The sequence below is a fragment of the Vulpes lagopus genome, chromosome 7 (genome assembly GCF_018345385.1).
Source record: "Vulpes lagopus strain Blue_001 chromosome 7, ASM1834538v1, whole genome shotgun sequence".
In the NCBI taxonomy this organism is placed as follows: domain Eukaryota; kingdom Metazoa; phylum Chordata; class Mammalia; order Carnivora; family Canidae; genus Vulpes; species Vulpes lagopus.
Genome location: NC_054830.1, coordinates 18,419,215 through 18,434,534, shown reverse-complemented (window position 1 = coordinate 18,434,534; position 15,320 = coordinate 18,419,215). Strand labels below are relative to the sequence as shown.

At 47.1% G+C, this 15,320-nt stretch overlaps 1 protein-coding gene across 4 annotated transcripts in view; it reads right to left on the bottom strand.

Moving 5' to 3' along the window:
- Positions 1 to 210: 210 nt before the first annotated feature.
- Positions 211 to 15,320, bottom strand: part of DAG1 (dystroglycan 1) — a 74,607-nt gene continuing 59,497 nt past the window's right edge. For all 4 annotated transcript variants that reach the window (XM_041761035.1, XM_041761034.1, XM_041761033.1 and 1 more), the window contains exon 3: positions 211 to 5,035. In XM_041761035.1, coding sequence (XP_041616969.1) covers positions 2,633 to 5,035 — 2,403 coding nt within the window. In that variant the 3' untranslated portion in view covers positions 211 to 2,632. The remainder of the gene's footprint in view (positions 5,036 to 15,320) is intronic.

Here is a 15,320-nt window from a genome sequence, read left to right as displayed (position 1 = left end):
TTGGCAGAGCATCTGGAGCACACACCCACCCCTCTCAGGGGCACAAAAATGGTAGGGCATGGAGGCTGCTTGAAGGCCAGCTCTTAGCCCTCTGAAATGGGCCTGGCTGGGTCCCCTCTTCCCTCTGTCACATGGACACTAGACCCGTACCCTATTCATATCCTAGAACATTGTAGGGGCCAGGGAAATAGATGCTTGGAGGCAATGGCATTGTAATAAAGACACTGCTTTTATTTAGTTTGATATGTTTCTATACAGAATGCAGAAAACACATCTTAAAATCATATAGAAGGAAATAAAAACATGTCAGTGGTTGGTGAACACTTGAACGTGAGATTGGCTCTGTCTCACAGAGTCCAACGGCCATTGCTAGCCCGGCGCTCAGGGGAGGAGGCTGCCTGCAAGGGCATTGTTGCTGTTGTTATTCTGTTCACTGCCCCATCGCCTCCAGTTGCTATGGCAACAGGCCATTCTGGGCCAGCCATGTCTCTGTGTGGCAGTGCCCAATGGTGGGGTTGCTAGGGGCAACAGAGCTGTTTGGAAGGCCTTTCAAAACCCTCACCTGGAACGCTGGGAATTGTTTATTTTTTGACAAGGTCATCAAAAATAATCTCACCAGGTCAGACCTCATTTGTGCTCCTGACTCTGGGGCAATGGGGACACTCTGGCTCAGATCAGGGCTGGGAGGCAAGAGACCCAGTCACCAGAGGTCCACTGAGCTCTCATCCACAGGCTCCCCAAACAGGGGCACTGCTCGCTTGAGTACCTCACCAAGGACTGGGCAGGGGAGAGAGGCTGGGCCCTCTGGGAAAAGGCGCAGGGGGAATAGCCTCCTGAGAAGGGCAGGCTGGAGACCCCCCTCCCCTCTGATCAGCCCTCCCCTCCTGAAGCAACACCTGCAAATCCTCTGCGAAACAGTCGATATGGCTTAGAAGTGGCTGCTCGGTGTGCAAAGGGAGCCTGGGTCCACCCACCAGCCCTCCAACACGGAAGGGATACATTATTGCAAAAGGCATTCCTCCCTAAAAGGTACCCAAAATAACTCTTAGACATCAAGAAAAGTCATGCTCAAAATGGTTTCTTCCAAAGGAGGAGAATCAAAGCAGAGTGGGCACCCCTGAGTCACGGGACAGAGATGCAGATGGACGGACGGACGTTCTGCTAAAAAAGGCAAAAGAAGCCCAGTGTAATTCCAGAATTTAAACCGTTACGAAAAGAAGGGGGGTGGGGATCAAAATGAGCAAAGCCGTCAGTTCCATGGAATCAACACTAAGAGCTTGTACAAACTGCTGTAAGCATCACCATTTTTTAATCTTTTTTTTAATAAAACAATTTGAGGCTGTATAAAAACTTTAGTAAAAAATTAGCTTTGAGAGCCCACAGATTTTTACTATGAACTATTGCTGGCACTCCTCCCCCGCCACCAGACCTTTCCCAGCCCAAGGCCTGGGACTGCAGTGCCAGAGAAGAGGGGTGGGGTGGGTTGGGGTGGGGCTGTGGACTGTTGGGACAAAGCGGCCAAGGTCAAGTGAGGAAAGAGCATCACATGACATAAAAATATTGCATCTTCACCAAAATGTCCCCCACTGAGTGTTTCAAAAACCATGATATTCCTTTCGGGGGGGGGGGGGGAACACCACACAGAAGAAGGGTAAAAGAAAATATGTTGATGTGGTCGAGTCCCTCGACCTCCCCAGTCACCCCCACGAGCAGCTGGCCCACCCTGGAGCACCTAGGTTGGGGGCCACGGCCACCACTGCCTCTTGGGAGTCCCTTTTCCATGGAAATGAAGACCCCTTGGTGGTGGGCCACTAGCGTGCGTGGGGTGGGGGTGGGGGTGTCCATAGCCAAGAGGCTCCCCCAGCTTCTAGCCCCTGGCAATGGTGGGAGAGCAAGCCCAGCACCAGGACCCTGGCCCCAGAGCCAGGGCTGGGAGGCCCCCAGTCAGGCTCTGGGATATCAGAGCAACCAAGTTTACAGAGTGTGAAAAAATAGGATTCCTTTGATAAAAAATACTGTCCCTTGGTCTTCTCTAAGTTTGAAACACCCTGGGAGCTTATTTTTAGCAAAGCAATTTCCCATACCCACCCAAAAATTATACATACAAGTTTAGGTAAACAGCAGATTAAATGTAAAAACTTAACCTTAACTTCTGAAAGTCCTTTGAATTTAATCTTTAGCTACTGTTTTCCATGTTACATCCTGCAGCTAGACACACGTGAATAGAAAAAACAGTACAGTTAGTGTTAAAGGCAAAACGCAGAGAGCCGGGAGGCCACCCAGCACTGCCTGCGAGTTCATTCACGGCTCCTCACTCCCTCCATCTACCTCTACTCCAAACAGTGCTTTCAGAGCCAGCCATCAAAACCGCAGCAAAGAATTTTCTATGAACAAACAAAAAGCTGTTAGGCAAAAAATAAAAGTAAAAATGTCCCCAAAGTCTCTCCAGCTGCTTTGGGGTTTTGGAGGACCAGAGGGCGGGCTTGTCCAGGCCTCACGTCTGTCAGTGTGTGCTAGGTCAGGTGTCGGCTCCCGGTGGGTGGATGGTCTGCAGGCCACCGGTCTCCACAGACAACACCGTGTTGTCTCCAGGGCCCTGCCCTACCCCTGCCTCCAGCCAGGCGCTTGTGGGTTAAGGGGGCACGTAGGGAGGGGGCGACCGGTACGGGGTCATGTTCTTGGGACGGGAGCCCTTGCCCTCCATGGGGGCCGTAAAGGGTGGGGGGGGCTGGTAAGGAGGTGCATTGGGATCCTCCTCCCGCAGGGGCGTGTACTCTCCCACGGTGTCCTGGTTCAGAGGAGTGGTCTCGGGCACGCTCTGGTTGGGGTACTCAGGAGGGGGGAGAGGGGCTTTCTCCTCCTGCAGGATGAGGGGCATACTGGAGGAGGGGGGGGGCTTGGAGTCATCCAGCTCATCTGCAAAGATGATAGGCACTCCCTTCTTGATGAAAGTGGCCTGGTCCTCCAGTGTTAGCTTGCCCTTCCGCTTCTTTCGATAGCAGATCATGGCAATGATGCCGGCGATGAGCAGGATGGCCGCAACTACTACAGCCGGAATGACTGTGTGCAGATAAACATCATCCTCACTGCTCTTTTCGGGGTCTCTATCCGGCACATCTGTAGATGGTACCTCTGAAGGCACCCTCCTGGGGGGTGCTACAGGGATAAACTGGAGGTGCCGGCAGCTGCCCGAGCCCGTCACAGCAATGCTCGAGGCCTGGAAGTCCGGCTCCAAGGCATTGGAGAAGGCAGCCCGCGGTTTTCCATTGTCCTCGGCGATCCTCTGGCTCAGGGCCATGATCTGCTCCTTGGGGCAGGGCTCCAGGGGCAGTGTGTTGTTAGTCCACTCCACTAGGATGGAACCCCGGGTGATATTCTGTAGAGTGATGGTGCTGCAGTTGCGGTCTCCGAAGGCGAAGGCTAGCTTCTTCACCAGGGAGATCTTCTTGTGGATGTCATTCACCACTGGCACTGGGTCCCCCATAAACTTGGCCTTGAACCGTGCAGGAGCCCTATCCCCTTGAGGGCGCTTGTGGACATGGATCTCAAAGGCGTCCACAGCTGACAGGCCCCCCTTGTCGGTGGCGTGCATGAAGTACTCATGCTTGCCCACGTGGCTGCTGTCAGGCAGGCCATACATAAGCTGGCTGTTGCTGTTGAACTGTACCCAAGACTTCTCACCTACCAGCTGCTGCTCCCGAAGCTTCAGGGTCAGCTTTAGCTTATCAGTGGTGGTGTCCTCGTGGTCATAGAAGGTATCTGATGGGATCTTCACCTCAAAGTAGGTGCCAACCCAGGCATCCACCCTGTCGATGTGGTTCTTCAGTTCTGGCCGCTGGTTCGGTTCTCCTCCACGGGGAACCCCACTTGTGGTGGTGCGGATGCGAGTTGGCGGGGAGGCAGTTTCCAACCTGGTGATGGGAGCTTTGGTGGTGACCCGCGGCACCGGTCGGGGTGTCCGTGGCTTTTTGGTCGGCCTTCGAGTTGTGGTGGTTGAGGAGTCAGTAGAAGGAGTGGCTGGTTTTGGTGTGGATACTCGTGGCTTCTTGGTGGTAGTCGTGGGAGGGGTGGCGACTGCCGTGGGCTCCACATAGCCAGGAATGGTCATCGTTGGACGGATCTGGCCGGGAACTGTGGTGCCAGCTTCTGACACCCGAGTGGGCTGGATTGGGCCTAGAGTCGGGGTCTGAATAATGGCACCTCGAGTCCGAATGGTAACTGTGGGCTTTCCAGGAACAGGATCTCTGACTGGAGGAGCCATTGTCTCTGTCGGAGGAGCAATGGCTGGAGATGTGGGGGTAGGCACAATCCTGGATGGTGGCTCCTGGATGGCTGTGGTTGGAGGCCCAATGGCAGTGACAGGTGTGGGTGTGGCATGGATCTGCCTCCGGATGCGTTTTGGGAGAGGGGGTTTCTTGTTGGCAATATGCCAACCCACCACAGGGTAGCCAAGCTGGGCAGACATAGCACCCTCCCTGGCAGGGGCCTCCACACCATGAATATCAGGCACATTGTTCTGGTTCAGGGAGCAGCCCAGCTTCCAAGAGAGCAGGGCCCCATTCTCTACCACCTTTTTTGCATTTCCTGGGCCAGCCATGAAGGCTGACATGTCAAATAGTCTATTATTCACCACTGGCACCAACTTCATGTTGTGAAGCTCCACTTCTGAGAAGCTCCGCATTCTGTGCAGGAGGTCGATCCTTTGCTTTGGGGTCATCTTGGTGAGGTCAGCATCCAGAATGACTGTTAGGACAGTCACAGGCTCATCAGCAGCGCAGGCAGAGGACACTACCTCAGCAGGGTCTGGGGATGCCGCCCGCACAGACTGTGGCTCACTGTGGTCTTCAGGGTAGACCTCGATAGAGAACACACTGGAGGTCTGGGGGACATGGCTCCCATTGGCCCCCAGCCGTGTGGAGCTCACTGAAATGTAATGAACGCCCTTATCGGTGTCAAGAGGGAGACCCTCCAGGGTGTGGCTCTGTGGGTCCCAGTGCAGCCAGGATGGCAAGACCTCTTTCCCCACTGCTGACACCTAAAAGAGACACCAGCATGAGTTAAGTGGCACTGTCAATGCATAACCTGACAATGATCACAACAGCTCATCCCTGGCCTAGCCTGAATTGTGTGACAGGAAGTGTGTAATTCAGAATTTCTGTTGGGGGAACCAGATCCTTTCCTGGAGATCTCATTCATTGGTCATGAAAGACTGAGGCTGCCAGACAGTCTAGTTTGGAAGGCAAATGACTTGCTCAAGGCCACACTATGAGGAGACAGCAGTGGTGGTACTCAAATACATGTCTCATCCTGGAGAACTAATGCCATGGAGCTCAAGAACATGGAGAGTTTTTTAACACTGAAATGTCCTGTCACCTAGTTGCCCACTTGGCCTGCAGAATCAGGTCCAAGGGTCTCACCCCTCAACACTCCTTTCCAACCTTGTCTCAGACTTTTCCTTGCCCTCTGAAGACACCATTGTGTTTGAGTCATATGCCCTTCCTGCCATAAGGGAAGGGCATAAGACTCAAATGTATATGACCTTGGGTGTAAAGGACAATTCAATGTCCTCAGGTGCCTCACTTTACAACTACCACGTCAGTGGAACATATATTCAAGTATAGTGGGACACATTTGGGTAGCAAATATGGCTAGACATTATCTAACGTCTTCATTAACCCTGCTTTTCAAACCTCAGGAAAAATTGCAACACCTGGGTGGGGTACTGGAAACAACTACTCTAGAAGAGTGTTTATCAAAGATTCCCAGAAGCTCTGGTCTCTAAAGGGAGAGTTCTTTAGTCAATGAAGTTTGGGAAATACATAAAGCTCTGCTCTTACAGAGCCCAAGCACAGAAACAGGCCTGAGGAGCTTACCCCCTCATTCCACCCAACAGCACTTCCCAGGTGCTCCTATTTTAGAGTAAAAGTCCTTTTCAACAGGAACATGACTGGTAATAATCAAGGTATGCAGAGAAACTTCTATCATCAGCTGACAAGAAGGAAACAAGATTTGTGCCTCTTGCCCAGGGCCCTATCTAGGACTACTCTCACCTTTGGGAAATACCTATTCTTGCCCCCAAAGCAAGAAAGGTGGCACCTTCTCTCTGGTCTAATGAAAGGCACTCAGCTCCACCATCCTGTCCCCCAGAGTCCAACATCTGGCATATCTTACTGCCAGCTTCAACCCAGGGATTGCCCTTCATGGCCACTACTTATCAGCAGAAAGATACCAAAATGCTTCTCTTCCCGCAGCAGGAAGGCCAGAGCCAGGCCTGCTGGGCTCCCTAGGGGCTCCACTTTCTCAGGATTCTTGCCAAAAGCCAGAAACCTGACTGGGAAGGAGACTGTGAGCTCCTACCTGATCTTCCCAGTCAGGACCTGGTGTCCAGGCCATGTCATTCTATCAATCTTACCAGAGACTGGATACTCACCCCCCTATAAGCAGGTTTCCTGCCTCCAGCAAAAACCCATAAGAAGACATCAGACATTGTTAGAAGTAACTGTTATTGGCACTATCCTTTACCGCTTCTGAGCCACTGAGATTACCAAGGATCCATGAATAACATTTCTTTTGTGACATCACAGCAACTTGAGGTGCACCACTGTCCCCTTAAGGCACCACTAAGAATCCCCCTTTCTGTCATTCACCATCCACTGCAAACACAGCCCACATCAGAAGTGGTAAAATAGGAGCACCTGGGTGGCTCAGTCAGTTAAGTGTCTGCCTTTGGCTCAGGTTGTGATCCTAGGATCCTGGGATCGAGCCCCACATCAACGCTCCCTGCTCAGGGGAGCCTGCTTCTCTCTCTCCCTCTGCACCTCCCTGCTGCTCATGCTTTCTCATTCTCTGTCAAATAAGTAAAACCTTTTTTTTTTTTTTAATTTGTATTTACTTATGATAGTCACACAGAGAGAGAGAGAGAGAGAGAGAGAGAGAGAGAGAGAGAGAGAGGCAGAGACATAGGCAGAGGGAGAAGCAGGCTCCATGCACCAGGAGCCCGACATGGGATTCAATCCTGGGTCTCCAGGATCGCGCCCTGGGCCAAAGGCAGGCACCAAACCGCTGCGCTACCCAGGGATCCCCAAATAAGTAAAATCTTAAAAAAAAAAAAAAAAGGTAAAATATCTGTAAACATGGGTGTCTTCAAATCCGTGAAAAACAATAAACATATTTTTCCTTTAAAATCTTTTTTAGCAGGCAGCCCAGGTGGCTGAGCGTTTAGCGCTGCCTTTGGCCCAGGGCCTGTTCCTGGGGACCTGGGATTGGGTCCCACGTTGGGCTCCCTGCATGGAGCCTGCTTCTCCCTCTGCCTGTGTCTCTGCCTCTCTCTCTGTCTGTGTGTGTCTCTCATGAATAAATAAAATCTTAAAAAAAAAAAACTTCTTTAGCTACAAAAATAATACTTATAATGCCTTAAATTTTTTTAGTTATGTTAAATATGAAAACTGTCACATCCACATATAAACATGTAAAGCAAAGGCTAACTGCTCTTATTTTGCAAAAAATAGGAAGCAAAGCTGTAAGGCCCATATGGAGTAGTCAGGGAACAATGAGATGTTCCCATATGATGGGGCATGACTTGGGGTCCTGAGAGGCACTGAGTAGGTGAGCCAGGGTGTAGTGAGCTTTCCAGCCACCCAAGTATGTTTCCTAACCGCACTCTATCCCAATGGCCACCACTGGGATGACAGTACACCTAGTAGAGGGAAGGCCTAGAACAGAAAGCTCAAGGTGAAGCCATCCAAAGGGAAGCCACCTATAGAGAAAATCAGAGCTGGGAGAGAGACCAGAACAGGCTCTGGAAGTGGGTGCCAATTGGCTGGCCAGGCCCATGGGACATTCCTGAGTAGCCAGGCAGCTATGCCTGTGCCCACCCCTATGGATTCCATCAGCACATATGAGTAAGTAGTCCCAGTGCTTTTCTAAGTCTCTCACCAGCTACACAAGGGCACTTTACAACAGAGAAAACAGAGAAGGGCCCCGCCTCCTCAAGCTTCCCCACCTGGCTGGGGAATTCCAATTCCTATTCTGCTGACCCCAACAGCCATAGCTCTGCTGCCAGACATTTCCTAAGGAATAAGCCCAAGCCCTCTTTGGCCAAGGTTCCCACATGGCCACCCTCAGAAGACATACACTTATTTAAACTATGCCAAGTAACATCATTACTTGTTAATAACATGTAACTGCCTCTCCAACCTACACTTCTGCCTTCCATTCTGCAGACTCTGGCTCCTCAGGATCCTGGAGCATTGGCCATGCCCTGGCCACAGGACAGGTGTCCAACCTGGATCTAGAAACCTGAAGCAGACAGTCCTCAAAGTCTTGGGTACTCCTCAGATAGGAATGAAAGGTATCAACCTGAAAGTTCTAAAATCCATGCATCTCTGAGCATCCTGTACTGGGAATGTTAGGCCTAGGCAGCACTTCAAGTGACAGTGATTCACTGTAATAAATGGCCACAAGAAGCAAAACAAATACAAGCTTTACAAAGAACCTAGCCAAGTCACTAGCAAACTGGTATCTCTGCATTTTCAAGGCCATTTGGGGAAAGCCCCTGGACAGGGAAGCCTGAACATGCCTAAAGGGCTGCCAGTGTCCACAGTCCCTGAAGGATTCCACCAACAGCCCCACCCTTCTGAGGGCACTCAGTTGAGGGAATGCTCTGTAATGTAACACCTGCTCTACCCTGTAAAAGCAGGAGCCCTTCAGCCCATGGGAACTTGACACATCTTCCCAAGCCTTCAAACCTTTCAGGCTCTAGAACACTTTTCCCCTCAGGGCCTAAGGGCAAAGCGGGATATAAAAGTTCCTCCAGAGAGATGCTGCCCCCATGGCAAGCCAGGACTCTTCCCTATAACAACAGCCAACCTGACAGGAAGCCTCATCTCTAGTAGTCCTTGGCTGATTCCTGGTTCCAGACAGACTGGGGCTTGACCCAACCTTAGCCCTGTTTTCTCATCTGTAAAAAAAGGGAAAATGATGCCATCCTTGTACAGTCACAGGGCCAGGCACATGCTGGATTTTCTGTGGGTGCGGGTTCCCTGCCCACTCCTGGGCTGAGAGAGGACCCAATATGCATTGTGAGGCTACTGCAGCAATAGGTCCAGGGTCCACTCCCCAGTCTTCCTTCCGGCCTTGGACCCAGCACATGTTGCGGAGCCTTGCCTCCCTGGTCATCCCCGAAAGCAGAAGCTCAAAACATCAAAGGGAAGTGGGGAGGCCACAGGAAGGAAAAACCAGGACTCCCAGGGGAACAAGGCCCTGGGACCCTCAGAGACTTGCTTGCCGACCATGGATGAAAACCGAGGAGCCTGGGGGAGGAACTTGCAAGGACAACCCAACCAGCATTCACCTCTTTAGTCTCAAATAGATGTGCTCTATCCTGGCATGTTTGTACAAGAGATTCAGACTATTCTTGGATCTCTGGGTTTGTTCAGATAAAGATTTCTGCCCTAGCTGTACTAACTACAACTAACACTTAATGGTTGCTCTGTGTTAAGTGCTCATCAGTACCAGCACATGTGTTTGGGTGACAGGCTAGTCCAGGCCATGGAACTCCTCCAGGGTTTCAGATCACTCAGCCCTCCATCACCAAATACCAATATTGCCTTGGAATTGGGGAGGCAAGGCATGCCGACCTTATAAAGCCACCACCATGGAAAGAAGCCTTCCATGGCTTCCAGGCTGTTGGTGGGAACACCTGTAGGAGAGAGAAACTGCAGGAAGAAGGTTGATTTACGAAGATCACAGGCTCTACCTCACAGGCTCACATAGAGCCAGAAATCTTTCCAATTTCAGCAACCTTCAGAGAGGACATGCTTCTGAGATAGAAGGCAAGCCCACCACTGAGGAAAACAAGATTTCCAACCGTCATATCCAGTTTTAGAAATCTTGATCCATGAAATACATCTAAAAACTAAGAATCAAAACCACAAAACTTGGACAGACCCATATGGAGCTCCAAAGACTACCCACCGGCAATGCCCACAATGAATCACCATGACCAATGACTGGGGAACTGCCAAGTGTGAAGGTTTTTGTCACTCTTTAGCCTATATTAGCAGATAACTAGTAACTGACTCCCTCTTCAGTTCTGGGGCATTCTCTCCAACTGCCTCACTGGTGCCCTCTCTCACACAAAGTACAATGTCAAACACCAGTTTGATAAAGATATAGTACCTATTCCAAACACTATGCAACACAAGCAACATGTCTCACCTCAAATCAGTATCCTTAAAAAAAAAAAAAAATCAGTATCCTTCTAAGTCTGGAAAGAGCAAGTGAACAGAGGAACTTTCAGTACTTAATCTCTCATCAAAAAGCAAGTTTCCAGTATCAAAACCAGATAAAGCCACCACAAAAAAGAGAACTACAGGCAGTATCTCTGATGAACACAGATGCAAAAATCCTCAACAAAATATTGGCCAACTGAATCCAGCAATACATTAAAAAAATCATTCACCATGATCAAGTGGATTTGTTCCTGGGATGCAAAGGTGGTTCAATATTAGCAAATTAATCAATGTGGTATGTCATAACAATAAGAATAAAAATCATATGATCATTTCAACAGATGCAGAAAAAGCACTCAACAAAGTACAATATACATTCATGATAAAAAAAACCTTCAACAAAGTAGGTCTAGAGGGAACATACCTCCACACAATAAAGGCCATGTAAGAAAAACCCACAGCTAACATCACACCCAATGGGGAAAAACTGAGTTTTGCCCCTAAGGTGAGGAACAAGACAAGGATGTCACTCTCAGCATTTTCACTCAACAAAAGTACTAGGAGTCCTAGCCATAACAATTTGACAACAAAGAGGGGGAAAAGGCATCCAAAATGGTAAGGAAGAAGTAAAATTTTCACTATTGCAGATGACATGATACTATATATAGAAAAGACTCCACCAAAAAAACTACTAGAACTGATAAATGAATCAGGATACAAAAATCAATGTACAGAAATCTGTTGCATTCCTATATACTAATAATGAGGCAGCAGAAAGAGAAATTAAAAAAAAAAATCCTGCTTACAATTGTACCAAAAATAGTAAAATATTTAAGAATAAACTTAACCAAAGAGGTGAAAGACTTGTACTCTGAAAACTATAAAACACTGATAAAGAAACTGAAGACAACACAAAGAAATGGAAAGACAGTTCATACTCATGGACTGGAAGAACAAATATGATTACAATATCTATACTACCAAATGCAATCTACATATATAATGCAATTCCTATCAAAATACCAACAGCATTTTTCACAGAACTAGAACAAATAATCCTAAAATTTGTAGGAACCACAAGGGTTGCCAAAGCAACCTTGAGAAAGAAAAACAAAACAGTTCCACTCTTCAAGTTACATCACAAAGCTGTAGTAATCAAAGCAGTATGGTACTGGCACAAAAATAGACATATAAATCAATGGAACAGAACAGAAAATCCAGAAAATCCAGAAATAAACCCACAATTACATGGTCAATTAATCTTTGACACAGAAAGAAAGAATGAAAAAAAAAAAAAAAAAAGAAAGAAAGAATGTCCAATGAAAAAGAGACCGTCTCTTCAATAAAGGGTATTGGGAAAACTGGACAGCTACACGCAAAAGAATGAAACTAGACCACTTTCTTATACCATACACAAAAATAAACTCAAAATGGATTAAAGGCTTACTTACATGTGAGATCTGAAACCATAAAAACCCTAGAAGAGAGTACAGGCAGTAATTTAAGACATTGGACATAGCTACATTTTTCTAGATATGTCTCCTGAGGCAAGGGAAACAAAAGCAAAAATAAACTATTGGGACTATAATCAAAGTTTCTACACCACAAAAAAACATTCAATAAAACTAAAAAGCAACTTACTGAATTGAAGAAGATATTTGCAAATGACATATCCATTAAAGGATTAGTATCCAAAATATAAAAAGAACTTATTCAACTTAACACCCCAAAAATGAAGAATCCAATTTAAAACTGGACAGAACATATGAACAGACATTTCTCCAAAGATGACATCCAGATGGCCAACATACACATGAAAAGATACTTAATATCACTTATCAGGGAAATACAAATCAAAACTACAGTAAGGTATCACCTCACACCTATCAGAAGAGCTATTATCAAAACCACAAGATACAAGTGTTCGCAAGAATGTAGAGAAAAAGAAACCTTCTTACACTGTTGGTGGGAATGCAAAGTGGTGCAGCCACTATGGAAAATAGTATGGAGATTCCTCACAAAGTTAAAAATATAACTACTCTACAATCTAGTAATTGCACTACTGGATATTTACCCAAAAAATATAAAAACACTAACTCAAAAAGATACATGCACCCCTATACTTTTGCAGCATTATTTATAATAGCCAAATTATGGAAGCAGCCCAAAGGTCCATTGCCAGATGAATGGATAAAGAAGATGTGAGATAGATATGTATGTATATCCACAATGGAATATTATTCAGCCATAAAAAGGAAATCTTGCCATTTGCAACATGGATGAAACTAGAGAGTATTATGCTATGTGAAATAAGTCAGAGAAAAACAAATACCACATGATCTCACTCATACATGGAATTTAAGAAACAAAACAAAGAGAAAAAGAGAGAGAAACAAACCAAGACATAGACTTTCTAACTATAGAGAATACACTGATGGTTATCAGAAGGGAGGTAGGGGAGGATGGGTGAAACAAGTAATGAGGATTAAAGAGTACACTTATCATGATGAACCCTGAGTAATGTATACAACTGCTGAATCGCTATATTGTATACCTGAAACTAATATAACACTGCATATTAACTATATTGGAAGTAAAATTAAAAACTTAACAAAAGGGACGTCTGGGTGGCTCAGCGGTTAAGTGTCTGCCTTGGGCTCAGGGCATGATCCTGGAGTCACGGGATCGAGTCCCACATTGGGCTCACTGCATGGAGCCTGTTTCTCCCTCTGCCTGTGTCTCTGCCTCTCTCTCTGTGTCTCTCATAAATAAATAAGATTAAAAAATTTTTTTTTAAATTAACGAAAAAAGCAACTTTCTATGCACAGTATGTGCCAGACAGGCATAGTTGAAAGACAAAACTAAAGAACTGGACTCTCACTAGGACCTAATTAATTATCACCATTGGCTTCTGAAACCAAAAAAAAAAAAACCCCTAAAGTTTATCACTGAGAACTCACAAGGTGATACCTTAACTTATGCAGGAGTTATGGGAGTTAAAACACAAGCAAAGACTCCAGAAAGATGGGTAAGTATGGTCACCCCATGTCTCTCGAATGAACTTGATTACAGCCAGTCAAGAGGGATCTAGAGAATAAAAATAAAGTATGATTGAGAAAATCCATCTGGAAAGAATATCCTCACATTACAAACCCTTGGGAGGGTCCTTTGGGCCCAAGTGGTGGCACCTTCCAACCAACGTCTCTAGAGAGGGCAGCCCCAGGAGTCCAGGCTAGGACCTTCCCTGCATCCCCCACAGAGGTCACAGAGTCTCTGCAATCTATTTCTTTTCTTTTTTTTAAGATTTTATTCATTTGAGAGAGAGAGAGTGCATGCAAGCAGGGGGGAAGAGCAGAGGGAGAGGGACAAGCACTCTGCACTGAGTGTAGAGTCAGACACATAGCTCAATCCCATGACCCTGAGATCATGACCTGTGTCAAAATTAAGAGTCAGCCACTTAACCAACCGAGTCATCCAGACAGCCCTTTAGTGGTCCATTTCAAAGTGGCATAGACTGCTGCCCTGGGACACCCCATGACTTAGGTCTAGCAGCCTTCCCTGGTCAAGTCCCTGCCATCCCTAAGAGCTGGTCACTGGCTCTTGACTTTTCAGGTCCCCACTCCTCAGCCAAGTTCAAAGATGGGTCAACCTGGAGCCATCTATGGCTGGGTACCATAACAGAACACCCTAGAGGCACTGAGATATGAGATGATCAAGGCATCCTCTAGGCAGGCCTACCGTATGGTCTCCTCTGCATAGGGAGATAGGAAATGGTCCTTTTGATGGAATCTGAGCTTCCAGTCAAGTTTCAGGGACCCCCATGGTGCTAACTTGTATCAGGGTGATCCTGTATCTGGGCCCTTGACTATGACAATAAGACATATCTACTCTGTGGCCAAGCTCAGCTTCTGTAAATGACACACATGGACAGTCACATGACTGGGCTGCAGGGAGATAGCACAGGTCAACAAAAAAAGCCTCTGGCTTGAGATCAAAGAGCCAAAACTTTGTCCCCACATAAGATGAGGAACCACAGGGCAAGTGGGTATGAAGAGCCTTTACTTTGCCAGGTAAAGCAGAGCCATACCCATGAGACAATCTTTAGTAGACATCCAAGACTCAAACCAGCACATGGCTCTTGACACAAAGGCCAAGGCCACAGGATCATATTCTGAACACAACTTGTCCAGTCCAGCCAGTGCTCTTCAGATCTGAGTTATGAAGCATTTTACCTGATGTTAATTGTTCTCCTCTAAAAATGAAAATTAATCTTTCTCCTCCCAAAGGGACAGCTTAGCAAAGTTACAGCCATTAATAAAATTCTCAGAATCAGTCAGTACCTCAATCCCAACATCATCTATTTTTACTTTATCATATTATTTCAGCCCTTGTCAGTAAATTTAAAAAAAAAAAAAAAAAAACACACAGAAGTAAAGTCTACACTTGAGTAAGTATTTGAGTTGATATGTCTGGGCAAATGTCATTCTTACAACCCACCCCCAAAGATGCCTTCCCTCGCCAACCCGCATTTCCCGGTGTGCTGTGTTCACAAGGGGTTCATTCAGAGCTAGGGAACACCCACTCAAGGCAGGAAGAAACTGCAGTTCATCTCATGCAGGCGGAGTTGCCACAAAGCTCTCAAGCATCCAAAGAAACGGTCCTTTCATGAGTTCCCCTTCCTGGCCAAAAAGAGTATCCATTGTTCTCAGGGGAACAATTGGGGGCCCACGCCAGCAGCTGACAGCACAGCCCCAGTAAGGGCTGCTCCCAGTCTGCCGACATCTTGGGCCGAGGGAAAGTCCACATTGTCTCCAGGCAAGGAGGATAAGGGGAAGCAAAAATGAAAGCCAACCTTGCAGGCTCTACCAAAATGAGACATCTGAAGGGGCAGGCAATTATTTCATGAGATGCAATGATGTCTCTCCTGACCACCCTAAGAAAGGCCGGGTAAGAACATCTCTAGACACATAATCACCTTCCTCAGCCAGCTCCTCGCTTACTCAAGTCAGAGCAGAGACATCTGCAGAGAACTAGAGCCAATCCTGAGGAAGGCAAGAGTCAAGATGGGTAACTTATACCGTGGCCAAC